Genomic DNA, 19,060 nt, shown 5'->3' with positions numbered 1-19,060 from the left:
CTTTCCCTGCTCATCACAGAGATATGAACAAACACACACGTTGGAGTAAATGATTACTTTATCAAGGAACTTTGTCTACTGTGCTGTTTAATTGTGTTTCTTTGTCTACGTTTCTTAAATTTCTTAAGAAGACTTCGTGTCTCCCCCGCTACTTACTCTGAATAAGTTCACTGTAAGAAACCAATAGTGGCATCACAGTTCTGGACCATTATCACCATCTAGTGGCAAAATCAAATTTGAGCACTTGGAACATTGTTGTGTGACCAAAATTCTGTAGTTTTACACGGTTAATATACAACAAATCAACATACTTAATTAGTTTGTACTGAGAATAAATATTTTTATAATAGTCCTATAAATTTTAATTGTTAATTTTTGTGTTGTGAGGTTTATCTGAAGCTGTCTCATCACCATTACCATCCCCCATTTCCTTTGTGTATGAGAATTGTGTTCATCAGCAGCACACCCAAAAATGAAATGGTTTTTATTATGCATGCTGACTGAGAATACTTTTCTGGTGTGAAGACATTTTTAACAGGACTTTTTATTCACCAAAAACAAGATTCTATTTGCCCGTATCTCAAAACTAAAACCATGGTATCTGCATTTCATAAGAGATAAGCATGAAAGTGTGTTTTGGTTTTTTTTTTTGTAATTGGGGTGAACTGACCCTGAACAGTTTTCTACCTTGTAATGTTGATTTAATCTCTAATATTGTAGCCTCAAAGCATTTGAGGCTACAATATTCATAAAAAAGATTAGATTAACAGGACAAGACAAGACAGTTGTTTCACTTCTTTATAAAGAGTTTATTTAGTGCATTTCTAGTTTGTCCACAGCAGGAACCAAAATGTTAAGTTAATCTGTGCTCCCATTGGTTCACCAAAGGTCTGGTCCAACACCATTGGTCCACTCATGTTCTGGTGCAATACTATTGGTCCAGTAGTGTTCTAACACCCTCACATTGGTTCACTAGTGTTGTGGTATGACACTATTGGCTCACTAGTGTTCTCTTTTGGTCAGGAACACATAAGACCAGAAAAAAAGGACCTTCAGCATGCGGCTACTGAGCAGAGGTCCACAAGCTTCCATGCAACAACAAACAAACAAACAAACGGCAAGGGACAACAACAACAAACGGAAAGATAAACAACAGCGTTGCTTGTAAGAAGTAAGCATGGAAGCATATACAGTAAACCTTATTTTAACCTGCTAAAGCCCTCAGGAGGTTTGTCTGATATACAACAGATCTTAAAAAGGTAAAATCCCCCCCAAGACACATGCGTGCGCTCACACTCGCTCTCACTCGCCCACACACACACGCACAACACACCTACTTCAAGCACAGCATGTACTTGGCCACTCACACAGACACACATACTCACACACACACACATTCACACACAGGCGCACATGCATGCAAACAAATGATCAGTCCTCATAAGTGTACAAGGAATACGTTCGTCATTTTTAAAAATATGACTTAACCCCATGAGCTCTGTGTAAACATAGCGTACGGTAGAATAGATAAAGACTTTCTTCCCTCCTTTGTCGCTCTGTAACTTTCTTACCACTTGCCTTTTCATAGCAATAACTTAGTTGGACTCTTTGGTTCTCTGTAACAGTCTGTTTATAGGACTGTGTGACTGACTGACTGACTCTCACTCAATCCCCCCTTTCTTTCTTTCTTTCTTTCTCTCCCTCCCTTGTTCTATCTGGGTATGATACAGCAGGAAGAGTAGTCAAGGGAAGAGATTCACAGGTCCTGTCCCTCTGGAGACCAGAGCAGCAGAGTCAGACGGATTGATTGTCCTTAATTTATTTACATCACAGTCAGTCACAGTGGGCTCCGTTAAGTGGAAGAACACATTCCTGTCGTCCTTCATTTACTCTTCGCTTCCTCCAACCCCTCACCAGTCTGATGTGTGGGCATGTTGGCCTGAGATCTGTGTGTGTGTGTTTATGTGTGTGTGTGTGTGTGTGCGTGTAGGTGTGTGTAGGTGTGTTTGTGTGTGTGCTTGTATATCTGTGCGTGTGTGAGGGGTGGGGGGGCTAGGACAAGTCATTGTTGCTGGGCGTCTTCCCTCCGCCATTAAGTAGGGCCGAAGCGCTGCGACTCTTGGTCGGCGTGCCACTGCCTGACCGTGAGAGTTCTGTCAGGTCATGGAGGGAGGGCTCCCTGTACATGGCCACTGCACACACACAAACAAACACACACACACAAAACAAGAATCATTAATTCAGCCTTTGGTACTGGTCTAACTGAATTACTCATTTGGTATGCATAGTGTTGCACAGGAAGTTCGGTACATTTAGTCCTCCTGCATGTGGATAAGTGAGGGTTTGCCTTATGTCAAAAGTCTAATTAATTCTGGTTTTAGATCCTTATTTGACTATAAGAGCGGAATTCCTACAAAACTAAGCTTGCTCTTGTGGTCTTATTCTCTATTTAATGTAGAACAATGATGATTTCTAGGCATTAATGAGTATACAATTAAAGAACAATGATAAACCTCAGTTTCTGCAAAGTATCAATATTTTTTTCCTCACACCTACAATTGTTATGATCAGTCCCCATGGGGACTGTTTTGAACTCTTTTGGATTCTTTTGGAGTTCTTTTGAACTGGTTTTGGACTATAGTGGACCCTTTGTTTGGATCAGCCCTTAGTGAGTGTTGAATTCTTTTTGAACTTTTGTTGATTTCTTTATGGACTATCTAGCTATTGAGAATCCTGTTTATTATGCATTCCTGGTTGCTCTGTAATTCCTGTTCTTTATGTTGAAAGTCACGTTATTGTGACTTTGGTTTCAGCCCCATTCTTTGTGTATCTTTTCTCAGTCTACCTCCTGCTTTTCTCTGGTTACCCACCTTTGTTGATTGTCTGCTCCACCCTGATTGGTGCCACCTGTTGGCAATTAGCCCCAGTGTATTTAAGCCTCGTTGATCCCCTGTCACTTTGTCAGTTTGTCTATGTTCATGCCTGAGTCTGTTCCCATTGTCATGCCCAAGTTTGTGCCTGTTGTCTTTCCTGAGTTTCTAACTGTAGCCCTGTTGGAGTTGTACCTATTACCTTGCCTGTCTTTGTTCCTCTGTTCCTGCGTCATTGTGGCTCCTGTGTTTTCCTCTCATGTTTGCTCCTCATTTTTCTCATGGACTACCCTCCTTGCTGTTGTCATGTCAGTAGAGCCCGAATTGCCTTCGAGTTTGTTTGTTTTTCTCTACTTGGACATGTTGAGCTTTTTCCTGAATTTTGGTTTCCTGGCCTCACAGACTCTGTCAGCGATTTTATGTTCAGTAAAATGGCACTGTCACTCATCAGTCCGCCTGGTGTGTCTACATTTGGGTCCTTCCCTCATGTTCTTGGCCACAGCCTTTAACAGCAGTAACTGATTTTTATGGCCAATTGGAAGCAGCAGAAACAAGCTATAACACAACACTGCTGCCTATTGACGCACCCAGCAGATACAACATTAGCATTCATTTGGAGTAGTGTTTGTGTCCATCTGATGAATCTAAGTCCAATATCCGCTCTCCTTTTAGCTCCAGTTTGCTCTCCATCAACTGCTGAGGAAATATCTGACTCTTAAGCTGCTAAATACTCCACTATGTTCACCAGAGATGAGCTGTTTTTTTGAGCACAAAGCTCTCAAAATCATAAATGAATACATTCACACAAACATGAAAAAGTCTTGCTCTGTATCATCATAAAACATCTACATCTATATTGAACATATAAGTTCATGTATACAGTGTGTTGAATACAGGAACAGAAATGACACTGCCTCAAGAACCTACAATACAAAAGGTCCTACATGAGCATATATACAGAACATATACTGTAATTTTGGTTATTTCACTGGAGGGATTTCAGTATTTGTTTTTGTCTGATTTGTCTGTCTGGTTTGATTATTATTATTATTATTATTATCATTGTTTCACACATTTCCTTGCACCAATCAGACCAAAGCATAATAGCAATCAGAGTCGCCATTGATGACAATGGTGGGTTGTCTGATTGTTGCCAGGGAGACGCAACTGTCAATTAAATCTGATCAAACCACACCCACAGAGCCCTGATGAGGAAGATTAGCTTTTGAATGTTCAGCTTATTAAATAATAATTAAGAATGTTTTTTCCTACAGTTGACTTTGATCGTTCATTATTTAGTCACGGATATTTAAAGCTCTCCTCCAGACATGTTTCAAAGACCCTGAAAATCCTTTTTCTCAACCGGTTTCCTGCTATTAATGATAAGATATTTCACATAACATTTTCATTATTTCTTTTTTATATTTCTTTTTATTTATTTCTTTTTGCTTTATTCATTTATCATTTCTTTATTTCTTTAGTCTTTTCTTTTTTTTTTTCTCACACCAGAGTCTTTAAGACATATGAAATACTCAGCTTTGAATGATAATTTGTCTGATATTTTCAAAACAAAAAAGTTCAATAAACAACTTAATTCTTAAAATTATGTCTACTTCTTCTCCTAGTTGGAAAAACCCTTAATCTATGAATAAGCAAAAAAAAAGTGTTCAGCATGCCAATTAAAAAAATTTAATTGGCATGCTGAACTTTCTCAACTGAAAAATCGAGCCTCTGTATACATTCTCAAAGTTTCACGTGTCCACTTCACACTTGTGTAAGCTGCGTACTGAACGACAGGCTCCTAAATCACTGAGGCGTCACAAAATCATGTTTTAAACTGAGATTTAAGGTGAGCACAGAGAAACTTTAGCCTTTCAGCAGATGAATGTGAAAGCAGCTTTCTGGTGCCAAACCTCTGCACAGTGAGGCTTTCTGTTTGGATGTTTCTACCGGTCCTACCTTTGAGCGGTTTCGGTATGAAGTGTGCAGCGGCCTTGTTCTTCTTGACATGGTTCCCCTTCATGATTCCACCCTCCTTGTTGAGTCCGAGATACCAGGCCCGGCCTGAGGCCTGCTGCCGGTACAGCATGGAGGAGTAGGTCACGTAGTAGTTCTCAAACACAGACTCCTTGAACTTACACTCCGGGGTAAAATGTTCCTGGGAGAGGGAAATGTGACAGATATTAGAAGGAATTATAAAAGAAAGGAGACAAGGAGGTGATTAAGTGGACTGGAAGAGGTGGTGGTGGGGGGAGGGTTAGCTGCAGAGAAGGAGCAGAGTCACAGAGGGTATGAGTTTGTAATGGCAACTCCATTAGAAAGTGTTCAATCATTCCCCCATATCACCCTCAGTGTGTTCATCCATCAGCTGGTCTGCTCTTTGAATCATTATCTCGGCCAGGCTGTAGTCTCCACGAACAAACTGCACCAACTTAGGACAGCTGACATTTGCATTTCCTTATTCCTGCGTTTCCATAGCAACCAGCTACTCCCTTGAATACCAACCAGCCCACTGAGAGAAAGATGGTACCCAGGTTGCCGGGGGAAACGGAAAGATACAGAAAGAGTGATTTTTCTCTATGTCATCCATTAATCTCCTATGAATTTTGATCAAGTTTTGTGCGTGATCTTCCAGTAGATTTAGTAAGAGCAGACAAACCAATGTTGCTTGTGTGTATAAATCAATAAATATTTAGTGTGTTTGTGTTTCTTTTCTGTTATTTAATATCAGGTGAGAAGATGAAACAAGTGATATCAGCGTTATGACTGTGGCCAAGACAACCCAAAGCATCCAGGAGTGGACACGATGGGCCAGATACTGTGGTGGCATACGTGCCTGCACAAGCGTAGCAGCATGGCTGTTATTACACCAAGGAGTGTGTCATTTTTATGTTTCCTCCTTGCTAGTTTTCATCATTTGGTCTCGCAGCCTTGTTTAGATCGCCGGCGGTGTGCGTTATTTTTGTTGATTGTTTCCTGTCATTGCATCTACACCACCCACCATCACCACTCAAGAGCTAAAGTGAGGCACTTAATGCACTGCACTGCAGCCAACACTGCCTTCTGACCTCTCTGAGAAAGTATATGCACAGTGGAGATGTACGTATATACCGAGTTGGGAAAGGCATGAAAACAAATTGTGTTAATGGACACGCAGTAATCTTCCTATCAAAGAATGACTGAAGGGAGATAAACAAAAGGAGGCTGGACGATGATCTGAAATCAATCCTGAGAAGCCACGATATCAGTAGACAGATAAGGGAGGCTCAGACACTGGATTATAACACACAATGGCAGCTGACTCACAAGGCAACACTATAGTTAAAGTATTGATGTAATGATAGGAAAATAATGGGACTGGTCACACTGAAAAGAAGAGTCCCTCATGATCTGTGATGGTGGTGGTGGTGGCAGTGTTGTGTATGTGTGTGTACTTGTATGGCTACACAGTGTGAGGACAGGTTGGAATTTTAAACCACTGTGAGGACATTTTGGGCAAGTGAGGACATTTTGCCTGGTCACGTTCTGACACACCTTAAAATGGCTGTTTGAGGGTTAAGACTTAGGGTTTGGGTTAGATATTCAGTTTTGATGGTTAAGATTAGGATTAGGGTAAGGGGCTAGGGAATGTGAGTATCAGTGAGTGTCCTCACAACTGATGTAAGACAAGAATGTGTGTGTGTGTGTGTAGTGACCTACAGAGGTGTAGAGAAAGCCTTCGTTGTTCATTGCCAGGTAGAGTTTGGTCTGGACACCCTGGATGGCCACCACACGAAGCCCCACTGGGATCAGGTTGAACACAGCTACACACCCACACAAATACACGCAGGCATAAAACACACAAATACGCACAGCAAAAAAACAAGCACTCACACAGTGAACACAGGGAAACAGACAAATTCTCATCAATATCAATGTTGCGTCTAGTATGGTGTCACCTCCATTTTACCACAGCGATGCTATTTTACAAGGTCAGTCTGACTCTGAGTCTACTGAATTACACTAAGGATTGAGGGCCTGGAATAGCCCAGTAAGCATGAGATGGAAAGAGTAAAAATTATTAAAAGGCACGCAGCAAAGCAAGGTCTGGTAAATATTTGGTAGTGCAAGGACAAGTTTCAACAGAAAAGGCAGAGTCAGAGTTTTCAGGAATTTCTATCATATCATAATAATGAAAATACCCAGACAACTAACAGTTATTTTTATTATCAACTAACCTGTCAACTATTTTTTCCTATTAATAGAAAAATAGAGTAAAAAAATAGAGGTCTTGAAAAACGTCTTTGGTTGACCAACAGTCTAAAACCCAATATGTAATCTGAGAAAAGAAACCAAGGGCAAAATGAGGTCCATGGTAGGTAAAAATTCAAGACACTGAAGAAGGTATTGTTTGGAGAGATTTAAGTGAATAAATCTTACTAAAACTATAAAAGGATATGGGAGAGTGAGGGTGACATTTTGTTGTTGTTGTTGTTGTTTTAAGCCAGTAGTTTGCATTCAGTAGGCACAACCAAAAAAAAAAAAAAAAAAAAGTTATTTATGTTTCTACAGTAAAAGCTCTGTAGAAGGGACATAATTATTCCTGGCAGTTTGATGAGTCAGGCCCTTGTTTAATTATACTCATTTAGCCAACCATGTTCTCCATAATGAATGTGGTTATATGGAGACATGGATTACATGGATTATCCATTCGAACCCTGTCGTCATGGGATTTCATGTGGGTAGGCGTTTACATGATGTATACACCATGTAATCATCTAATTAAAGAACACGTTTCCTTTGTAGCCACGTCTTTCTCTCTGTACCCAGCAGTTGGTGGCCTGAGAAGTAGCAGAAATTAATGCTGGCAACACCAACTGTGCACAGGAAAGAGAGTGATTGCCGTCTGAGCCACAACAACAGAACTGAATTAGCCGTATCAATCACACATTCCAGCCTGTGTGTGTTTGTGTGTGTGAGGAAGAGAGCGACTAAGATGGAGATAGAGCAGGCAAAGGAGAATTTGTTCACTGGTGCAGGTCAACCCATTTCCGGGATCTGAACATTGCACTGTACGTCCTGTGGATATTTAATTGATTTCTTTAACTGGGAAACATTTAACACATATAGACTGCTGTGTCTGACAGTTGGAGGAGAAGCATCCACCCTCTTACTAATTAAATGAACACATGTTGTCGAGGGAGTGTCTCAGTTGAAATTCACACTTTTAGATTTCCACTGGGTGATGCTTATCTGTCAATTGGATTTAACTAGATTGGATAACTCCAAAGCGCATACGTGGAAATTAACCGTAAATTAAATCAGACCTTTCTAGATACTGAACCTTCCATATGTTGCAATGTTCTACTGTAGTAATACTTGATTTTATCAAACTACATTATGAGTAAGAATGTAATATGAAAATCAGCAGAAAACATCGGTCTCTACAGTAACATGTTTATCTTCTTTTGCTCTTACGGTCTCAGACTGACGTATTATGTCTACATATAATCCAACCTGTTGAAATCCTGCTATCCAGGTGTCAGCTTTCTTTACAACAAACGCTTTGACTTTCTGTTGTTTCATTTATGTTCAATTAATCTTCATGAGACCAGGACAGAAAAAGCAGTTTATAGACATTTTAAGACTATATTTATTATTGTTAGGGCTGGAGTAACATATGTTTGTCTTTCTGCTCATGGTAACTTCAGTTCCGTAAAAATCATTTTACCAAACGTGTTAGTTCCATTTTCTAAAATGCAATCATTTGATGCTTTTCTTTTCATATATAACAGTCAACTGAATATCAAGGAAATAGCTGATGAATCGATAATCAAAATGACTGTTTATTTATGAAAAAGGCAAATGAAGGAAATGGAGATATTTGGATGGCAAGACGCATTTTCTATATGTCCAAAGGGTAGGCTTACCGTAGGTGCTGTCTTCATCCTTGGTTCCATCAATAGTGCCATCAGGCTGCATCTGCAGCTGGAAACCCTGGCGACTGGAAAGCCTGGTCACAATGCCCTTTAACTGGGGCTCTGAGAGGAGGAGAGGAGAGGAGTCACATTAACTGCATTCATCCCTTCTTACTGTCATGTGATCACATATCTTCACAAATCCAGCAGTCTGCAGGAAGCCGGAAGTGTCAGAGGGGGAGAAGCTGTTTATATTTCCAATCACTGGGCCTTGAGGGCCCCATTACCAATCCCTGACCCCTGTACACAGTGGCGCATGTAAAAATCAAATAATAATCGACAGATGTTTCATGATGTTTGGAGCAGCTCAAGCTTAAATTTGGATCTTGTTTTTCTGAGATCTCCATTAGTTATAACAGAGACATGCTGCTATCACACTTTGATGCAGGACAATACAAAGTTATATACATGTGATGTTTGTGGTTTCATACAACAGGATTGATTCGTGAGCCACTGCTAATGGAGACTATCCAGAGGGTGACAAATGATAAAGTGATGAGGGACCAGAGAAAATGGTGTTGGTTGGTGGTGGTGATGATGGTGATGATGATGGTGAAGATGGTTGGGGTGGTGGTACAGCCCATGGATCTCAGACTTTCCTCTCCCCCACCCTCAGACCTGGTGGTCGCCTTCTCTTCCGTTTCTTTCTCGATCCAAACAATTTGACACGCGAGAACACATTCAGCTTGCTCGGCTTCTCGTTTGTGCCTTTGCTGTTGCTCGGGCTGCCGCTGCCGCGGCAAGCATTCGCCTTCTCCCGCTCCCTTGCCTGCCGCTTCTGGCGGATCAGGGAGCTGGCGATAGCCGCTGCCCGGGACATGTTTCCCCGGTGGAGTGAAACGAGGCTGTGCGTCCCGGTTGGAGGGAGAGTTCGGGGATAAGGCGATGGGGGTGTGTGGGGTGCGGGGAGGGGGTCTACACCACCCACGGCTCAGTTCGCATCACACACCGGCTGCTGCAGGCTCGCAGATATCCGTGATTTTATAAGGCGTCCAGAATCCTCCATCGGCGCGTCCGGGCGCTTCATGGAAGTCGTTAAAACAAATCCAGTAATGTGCCTGTGAGTGAGCGTTAACGACGCCGCCTCACATCCCACAATGGGTCTGAGTGGCAAAAGCTGTCTGGCTCCCCCTCAGATGTTTCTTGTGGCTGTCCCGAGAGAGCGTGGAGGAAGAAGAGGGTTTTGCGTGAGGATCCAGTCCGGGTCCAAGTGGCGAATCAACAGCTTATGAGCTGGTGCGAACGACACCGGCGGTTGTTGTTGATGATCACTGCAGCTGCTGCTTCCTCCTCTGCTGCTGCTGCTGCTCTGCACCGCTCCCCCGGCGATGCTCCGCTCCTCGACGCCGTCCGTGACAGAAATGCAGCAACCGGAATGTTTGTCAATGAAACAGCTCGGTGCCGGTTCAGTGGGAAAGGGATCATGATGCAGCCGTGCCGTTCATAAAACTGCTGCAGCCCTGCCCGCCCCGAGGAAGACGAACGAGGGGGGGGGGGGGGGTCCTGAGTGTGTGTGTGTATGTGTGTGTGTGTGTGTGTGTGTACGTGTAATTTGTGTGTCTCAATGTGGGGAGGGGGACGGATTGAGTTGGGGTCTGATGAGGGGGGTTTGGGGGCAGCTCTTTCTCATCAGGGACCTGTAGCCCTGAACCCCACGTGGCATGATATTTACATGTTACACTGAATAGTGATGTGTGATAGGCAGGGAGATTGAGAGGGGGGAGCGGGAAGGGATTAGGGGGGGGGGGGTAATATAGGAGGAAGAGTGAGGAAAATAAACAGTGAAATAAGAGGGAGAGAAAACAGACAGGTGAATGAATGAGAGGAGGAATAATGGAAAAGGGGGGGCGTAAGAGAGAAAATGAGATAGGCAACACAGAGTGTGTGTATGGTGTGTGAGTGTTGGGGGCTTGTAGAAAATACACGACCTACAAATGAACCGGGGAAAGAGAAGAATGAATGAAAGAAAGGAGAAAATGGACAGGCAAAAGAATGAGAGACATAAATAATAAGTGTGTGAACATGGACGAGAGAGAAAGAGCAAGGACTGGAGAGGGAGAAAAATATAGACATACGTGTAGAGGAGGAAATATTTTATATGAGGAGGCATGAGGAAAATAAAAAAAGGTAAAATAAGTGAAGCATGAATATTGGAAAAGAGAGAGAGACCTGGTGAGTGTATGTGAGAAAGTGGAGAAAGACAGGGAGGGAAAAAAAGGAGGGGCTCTCATCTTATTTTGGTGCAGAGGTTCACCACTACTGAAAGGCTGCAGCGTGCATGAAGGAGGTGAATAACGGAGACAGAGCTTCAGTCTGGATGAGCTGCGTCGTTTTCTAGATGTTCACTTTGCATCAGCACCAGAGCGGCAGAGGCACACATACAGCAACAATCAGCCACTTCGTGCACGTCGTCTGGCCACAGGCAGCCCCCACAGGAAAACAGATGCACAGCTGTCAGCACCAAATACAGCTGCAATGGCGCATGGCAACTGTAACTCCAACTGGTACCTACAGAGGAAGACGAGGCGGTGGACAAATAGCCGACTGACTCACAGCTGAGGTCGACCTGTGGCACCTGGCGCCAAACAGCAGGCAGAGCCATTGCATGCTGTTCGCCAGTGGAAAACGTAGTGAAAATCGATAGCTGGGGAGCAAGAGGATGTGGTGAGCAGTAAATTACATGACGGAAGAGAGGGCAAACTCAGTAAGCTGTAGCCCACTGTGAGAATGAGCCAGTGGGTGGAGGAGAAAGTGATGGACTGTGGACAGAAACTGAGGTCAGGACCTGGTCACTGAAGCGGAGCCTTAAGCCTGTCCTTGACTGAAGGAGTTGAAGTAACACCTTCTGGCCTTCTGGTTAGGTAAGACCCTTGTAAATGCACAGATAAATATAGTTTAGATGTGACTGTACAGTTCAGCCCACATGCTATACATTCCCTAAGAGCGACAACACTTCAGCCATAAAAAATTTTATAACCAATCTGTGATGCCATCTAAAACATCAAAATATGGAAGCAAACACGTGCAACCAGTGTAATGAAATGACTGAAAGCTTGGTCTAGTCCTTCATCTTTCATTCATGAGATCCCTGCTTTTAAACCCACACCACGTGCCCCTAAAAGCAAAAGCCACACAAAGAAGAGCTGAGAAAATATAACAGTACAACAGTACAAGCTGCAGTGTAAACAAACCGTGACAAACATAAATACTGCCGTTTTCACCCTTTATATTAAATTACCATGATAAAAAATATAGATATTGCATAAAACAAGGCAATCAATAGAAACACAGCCAAACATCATCGATTAAAAAAAAAAAATAAACAAACAAAACAACAAAAAAAAACCCATCGTGAACAAAGGAAGTCTAAAGTCTAAAAATGTAAATATAACAAAGTAGCCTAAATGTGTTAGACTGTTGCATCTGTAGAAACAAATGAAGCATGGTATTTAAAAATCAAATCTAAGCTTTTATATCTAGTCTATTCTGTTTCAAAGCCACTAAACATCTTTAAGGTTCACTTGGAGCTTTGGCGCCCCTTACAGGCAGTTTTAAGAACAGTCTTTGGAGAAGAAGGAGTTAATAATGACAGTGAAAACTACACTATCTTTACAGCAAATACCCAGAGAGAGCCCTTATGTGTGTGATTCTCAGTCTGACCATGAATGCCAGTTAGAGTAGAATCAGCCTCGCACAATAGAAACCCAGCAGCTTGCAGCGGTGTTCACAACAGAGTTAAACACTTAAACACAACAAAACTGGTGAGGCCAGAAGGTAGACCATAAAAAGCAGAAGTGAATCATGTGATATACTCTAACCACAAATGTGTGTATCCATAAAATAAATATGGAAAGTTATAAAGTTTTACCTTAATAACTTTTGGGATATTTCGATATCTTGTAAAATTTTTCAGGTGAAAAGTTATGGCCGTTAAGGACAACGATAGCGTTTAGGATCAGGATTCAGTGTCTTTAGAACGGTCACAACTTTGATTCACATTTAATCGCTGTAGATTTCTTGTGATTCAAAGTGAATTAAAGTGTTAGTCCCGGTAACAATCTGATAAAACTGTGTTTTGCTGGGGCCGTTCTACACTGACACTGCTCAGCAGAGGGGCGCGTCCGGCGCTGGTTTCAGCACCAAGGACAGCGCTCCAAGTTTGAACCCAATTAAAACGCGTTTTACTGAAACTACAACAACAACAACCATTACAATTTTTATAAAACGGGAACTTTTTAATGTTTGAAACTGACTGCATCTATAAAATTAACAAAAAATATTAAGAGAGAGGTTTTAAGAGTCCGTTTATAGACTATAAGAGCGTCTGTTGACTTTACTGTAACTTCATTATATATTTATCCCTTCTGCACTATGGCAGTCTATTCCCAAAGCACATTATATACAGATTGCCGCCTTGTGCTGAATTTCTCACAGCTTCCTTTAAGAGTTTTATAACAGGATTACCATATAGGCCGAGTCAAATCTCGTTATTAGAGTTCGTTTCCTCTGGTCCTACCTGAGGTCGATCGGCGGAGAGGGAATGTCATGCTGCGCCCGTGAAGCTCCGGAGCTTTGTGCTCATGGCTTTTCGCACTTCCTTGTTGTGCGCTGTTCGACGAAAAGAGGAGGAATTACCGAAGTTCAAACCAGCGAATTCTCTACGGTATTGGATCCATTAAGGCCGCGCACATGGCGTTGACGGGAGATCATTACAGAACATTAGAGGCCATTAAGCCGTTGGAACCGGTCATTAATGATTCATCTCGAGGCCCCGCTGATCTGGCACAATAAGAGAGCAAGGGAGCCAGCAGGCCGTTCCCAAATCCAAGGATCTATCGAGGAAGCAGCGTGTGTGTGTGTGTGTGTGTGTGTGTGTGTGTGTGTGTGTGTGTGAGAGAGAGAGAGAGAGAGAGAGAGAGAGAGAGAGAGAGAGAGAGAGAGAGAGAAAGAGAAAGAGGTAGTAATTTGTAAGGGCTCGCTACTGACCTCCAAGTAACCCCTGACTTTATTCAGGTGAGCTCCATGTACACAAAAAACTTTATCCACCTAAACAGACACACACTTCTTCTATAAATAAATAAATGCTACAAACGTTTACAACTGTGAAGATGGAGCTAGAGAGTGCTTCACATTTTTACTTTAATAATGAGTTAATTGATTAATCATTTATTGAACTTAATATAACTTGTTTTGTAAAGCTACATTTTGTGATTGTGATTCACAGCACTCAATGCCTCCAGCAGAAAAAGAGAAAAAGACTAAAAAGCCATTACATGTACAACACAGGAAAGCTATATAGCTAAGAGGAACAAGTAAACGCCCAGCAGCACTGAGTGAAAGAGATCAGGTTACTTGCCTAACAAAAGAAAAAAAACTACCTCAAAAAATATTTTAATATTTATCACAATCACAACACAGCAGTCCATAACTTAAGTCATCACAACCAGTTTGTTTTCTTTTTGTTTCCTGCACTAATTAAACCCTCATTACAAACTTCTGTGAAACCAAACATTGTTCAAACACGTAAAACTTTATTATATTCCAGCAGAGATTTCAAACTTCCCAAGATACCAAATATCACTGGAAAGTTCGAGTATTATCCTCCATTAACACTAAAAGTGAAAACCACTGAAAAGTCCTTGATGCAAAGGATCTATAAAATAGAGACAAACTCACACAGCATGCACACAAATGCACAAAAATACACACATCTAATGGCTTTGCACTGCATCTCTCACTTGGTCTGTGGGTTATCTTCAGTATACACCATCAGAGCACATTATATAGTGACCACTCTCAGAGCAATGCTGCCAGTCCAGGATTACACAGAGACTCTATTCAGCCACCCATTCCTCTATATCATCAGCCCATTACATTGTAGTGCTGTTACTTCCTGTGAAGCATCTTGTTAAAACACAACAGCATCCATACTACTGAGATGATACATAAAGTATTACAGATTACAGAGTGTCTGCTGCACATACTGCAGTACATGAGCCTATAAAAACAGTTGAGGGCACTGAAACAGGATGCTGCTGGAAAAAATACACACTCAGCAACCTGAAAAGCAAAGCTAATAGAAGAAGAAACATCAAAGTCATCTGAGAAAAACATCTTTGAAATAAATGTGTTTCTCATTCTGTTTTTTGAGATCTCTGTGAGACTACAAAAGCAGTGCTTCCAGAGAAATAATTTTATTGTTTTATTGTTTTTGCCCACCTAATCTAATTGTATCATTATGTTATGGCTTCCTGTGATCAGTGAGTAACTCTGTTAGATCAAACAGATGGATTGACTGAGTCACTGTGTGTGGTCAGAGATTTCTTACTTTCTTTCTTTTTTCTTTCTGTTTTTCTTTCTTTCTTTCCCTCTGTTTTTCTCAACTGAGCTGATGTAGAATTATAGCTTTTGACAGATAAATAATGTCTCCCAAAATAGTTTTGTAGCCTTGGCTTGAAATAGCAAATCACAAAGATGCCAGCAGGTACGTGTACGCTCAGACAAAGGTTTCCCGGCCAACAGCCTGGGCAGGTAGCCAGTGGAAAAAAAAACTGCTGTTGTGTTTCTCTACACGTTTTTCAGAGTAACAGCTGTCATTCACTACCAGTATTTCAAATTATCAACCACTAGATGGCACCATATTATCAGATAACATTCTGCAGAAAACAGTTGTGTGTGACTGCATGTGTTTCTGTGGTTGTTTTTAAAACCATCATTGTGAGGGTATTTTGATGTTGTGAGGACATTTTAGCCAGTCCACACAACTTTAAAGTGCTCTTTGAGGGTTAAGACTTGGTTTTAGAGCTAGGGTTGGACTTGGGTTTAGGTTAGGGTTCGGATAAAGGTTAGGTTTAGGCATTTAGTGGTGATAGCTAAGGTCAGGGTAAAGGGATGGGGAATGCATTATGTCAATGGGTGTCCTCCCAAAATCTCCATCTATACCTCTGTAATTATCTTGTCTGTATAGGTCACCAGGTGCTCAGCCTCATCTTCATCTAGCAGACATCATGTTTATCTTTCTGTACTCTCATGATCTGCTATGTAAATGCAGTCCATTTAAGCCAACCTCAAGGTGGCGCTAGAGGAAAAGTCAGGGGTTCACCAAAGTCATCAGGATTCATTCTCTAGGGGCCCATGCATGCCTGTGCAAAATTTAATTGCACAGATTTAATGGTTATCCATTCCATTGTTGTTGAGATATTTCAGTCTGGAACAAAGTAGTGGACTGATGAACTGGCAGACCAACAGTGCCATCATTACAGCCAAGCTGCAAACATGGCAGCAAAAACGTTTGTGGCGGAGTGTTGGACATGGGCTTCCATATTTGTTCAAAGGTGTTGAATAAATGCAAAACTAACCAGGTAACTGGATCTGTAAGTTTTATGCTTGCTAGTGCTGGCAGTGCATTATTGCTGGACTACATGCTGACAGCATTACATCAGTGAAAAGTCAGATGTAGATATAGGATGGGCTTTAATTGCTGTGCAGTGTTGACCTCTGCTGCCATATTGCTGTGCCACAATCAGGCTTAATTAACAATAGTGTCTCTGTCGTGAATCCTCTCCTGCTGCTTGTTATGACTGCACACACACACACACACACAATCACACACACACACACACACACACACACACACACACACACACACAAGCACAAATACTTATAATCCGCCTTTATAAGCCTAACCTATATAAGAACATGATGTTAATGAGTTCTTGTTCTACCCAAATTTAATCCTTAATTCTTAATCTTTATATTATACAGAGAAGTACAAGGTGATGGTGATTTATAACCCTGCTGACGAGAGAGACTCATTATTGAAGACATTTTAGTTAAAAAGAACAAGAGACAATTCTCAGCATTTCTCAAGGTAAACATTTCTGAGTAGTTAGTCCTCAGTAATTATTTTTGGAAAGTGCTAACATGTGGTTTGATGTTACTTTCATCATTAAACCAAGTCCAGCCATTTGGGAGTGCTGCCCTTTTAGCTCACAATACAATGGGCAAAATATAGAGACACCTGTGAAAAGAAATGCCATGCACTAGTCCTTCAACAAATACTGCTTTCCTTAAAATGCTCAGTTTAATTGAGAAATTACGGTATGTTTTGAGGCTGTACTATGAGCTGTATGATGGGATGTATTAGACTGGAGGCTCTGATATCTGGTGAACCTCATTTAGGTGGTGGACGCAATGTAAACACCACAAACTATATTCTAAGAAAAAAAATGTTGAATCAACACCTGAGCTATGGTGTTAACTTCAATAACAAAGCATAAGGCAGTATTTATTACAGGGCTGTTGAATTGGACTCCATCACACTGTACAGAGGTTATTATTCTGGTGTCTCAGTGGAGAAATCCTCTTATACATCACCCCTTCCTGTTTATTGGCTTGGTTTTATTGCTTTTTCTGTTTATTGATGTGTTTGTTTTGTATCCTTCGAAGGTGCTTTATGAGTAAAGGTTACCATAAATTAGGTTTATAACTATTCTGCTACCAGCAGCTGGTTTCAATTGAACTTCATGTTGCAGCCACCAACCAAGCACTAATGGCACAGTGCTATGTAAGAGATAATACCCGACAAGTTGTACAAAATCAGTCACCAGCTTTGAGAAGTTCAACAAAAGCTTCTAGTACAAACCTCAAAGACCATCCTTCAAACCTATTTTATTTTATTTTCGTGTAACGTTTCGAGCTGTCATACTGGTCGGGTCTCATCTCACTGCATTTTCATGCAAATCTGCTGCATGTTTCTGTTTTTTTTTTTTTTTTTTTATGAATGAGAACAGGTCTCGAGTAAGCCACACACAATTTATGCAAGATCGCGCTCAGCTTGCGGGCAACTCCCTTTTTTGTCTCCATGGCAATGATAGTTTCCCAGTTTCCATCGCGCGTCGATTTTTATTGCTGTCCAAAGGGGAGAAGATGAATTTCTGTGTGTGTACGCGCTGCTGAAATGAGATCTGAGAGCCAGAAACCCTTCTGTGAGGGAAACAATTTCGCCTTTAATTGATTTTACTTTACCGGCGTACATTGGATGTTTCATTTTTGAGCACCATGTGCGGTTTAAGGACCTCCTACATTTGTAATGAAGACCCTCACAGACATGCCATTTTTGACATGTAATTTTCAATGCGTTTACATCAACATCATCTATATAACAGTTTTCTGCAGGGTTCTTTAAAGCCTACATTTTAAAAAAACGCCCAACAAAGGCCATTTTAAAGTAGTCTAGTTTATGTGCCCTGGATTCTGGACTGTGGGGACAATGGGAATAAGTGGGCAGCATGCTCATTTCAGCATCACCGCGAAAGCTTTACCACAGATCCCCTCTTCTGTGCTCCCAATAAAGAAAAACAAGCAAACAAACAATGCATGAGATTACATCCTTCCTTGTATTAGACTTCGGTGTTGATGATCACTCACCTTTGGCGGCATGGTCTTTATCCTCTTTGCCTTTCGTTTTTCCGCTCATGGAGCACTGCCGCTGCTGCCGGTTGCTGAAATCAAACTTCAGGGGAGAGATTCAGGCATACGTTTTACTTTTTTATCCTCCTCCTGTGTGTTTTTTTTTCCTTCCCTACACATACAGACTAGCTATCAGTCCAACTCTCGCCCTCTCTCTGTCCCTCTCTCTGTCCCTCTCTCTCCACAGCCTCTCTCTGTTTCAGAGCCTGTTGTAAGTCTGAATGTCACCATCTAACAGCAGGATCGCTCCCAAACGTGCGCGCGCAAAAACTGCACGTTGAGAGACAAAGAGAGATTACACAAAAACGTGCACAGGCTCTTTTAGTCTTCAGGGTTAAAAACATCCTATAGATTAACTGAAGAAAAGCTACCTGTTAGAAGGCCTCCTTTATGAGGGAGTTATAAGCTGTAATTAACGGTTACTAAATAAATTACTAAAGCTTCATAGATTCGTCATGTGCCACTAAGCCAATTTTGTGTTGCCAGGTTGTGGAAGATCCTCCTGCCTTTTTTGAACTTTCACAACTGTGGACTTAATGGATTTTGATAATGTTATATTATTTTATTACAGCTTCTATAAATGAAACAGATTTTTCTGGGGGGGTACAATAGTAGGATGCACATTTTAGACTTTAAGAAGGTCGCTGTGTTCACAAGGTTGTCTTCAATCCGATAAATGTAGATCCACCTGCAAACTCAGCGGTCTAACACTATGCGAATGAAACCCGGTCTCATATCAAAATGTGAGATAGCTACGTTTGT

The 19,060-nt window shown here is 41.5% G+C and overlaps 1 protein-coding gene across 3 annotated transcripts; it reads right to left on the bottom strand.

Moving 5' to 3' along the window:
* Nucleotides 1-822: 822 nt before the first annotated feature.
* fgf13b (fibroblast growth factor 13b) lies at nt 823-18,449 on the bottom strand. Of its 3 annotated transcripts, none has more exons than XM_041051340.1 (5): nt 18,257-18,449; nt 8,780-8,890; nt 6,570-6,673; nt 4,830-5,028; nt 823-2,192 (listed from the first exon to the last, which is right to left on the bottom strand). In XM_041051340.1, the coding sequence occupies exons 1-5, from the start codon at nt 18,303-18,305 to the stop codon at nt 2,053-2,055; spliced, it is 603 nt and encodes a 200-aa protein (XP_040907274.1). In that variant the 5' UTR covers nt 18,306-18,449; the 3' UTR covers nt 823-2,052. The 3 variants fall into 3 exon arrangements, with proteins under 3 accessions (XP_040907274.1, XP_040907275.1, XP_040907273.1); XM_041051341.1 differs by lacking the exon at nt 18,257-18,449 and adding an exon at nt 13,344-13,410; XM_041051339.1 differs by lacking the exon at nt 18,257-18,449 and adding an exon at nt 9,446-9,647.
* Between the last annotated feature and the right edge of the window lie 611 nt (nt 18,450-19,060).

The sequence above is a fragment of the Toxotes jaculatrix genome, chromosome 12 (genome assembly GCF_017976425.1).
Source record: "Toxotes jaculatrix isolate fToxJac2 chromosome 12, fToxJac2.pri, whole genome shotgun sequence".
NCBI classification, from domain to species: domain Eukaryota; kingdom Metazoa; phylum Chordata; class Actinopteri; family Toxotidae; genus Toxotes; species Toxotes jaculatrix.
This window is presented reverse-complemented; position numbering and strand designations above follow the sequence as displayed.

What these genes read in the sequence shown, in the direction of transcription:
- fgf13b (XM_041051339.1), bottom strand. Translation starts at nt 9,647, where the DNA reads ATGTCCCGGGCAGCGGCTATCGCCAGCTCCCTGATCCGCCAGAAGCGG. An exon ending in GGATGAAGACAGCACCTACG is followed by an intron (nt 6,674 to 8,779) that starts GTAAGCCTACCC and finishes GTGGGTGTGTAG; the next exon opens with CTGTGTTCAACCTGATCCCA. An exon ending in AAGGCTTTCTCTACACCTCT is followed by an intron (nt 5,029 to 6,569) that starts GTAGGTCACTAC and finishes TCCCTCTCCCAG; the next exon opens with GAACATTTTACCCCGGAGTG.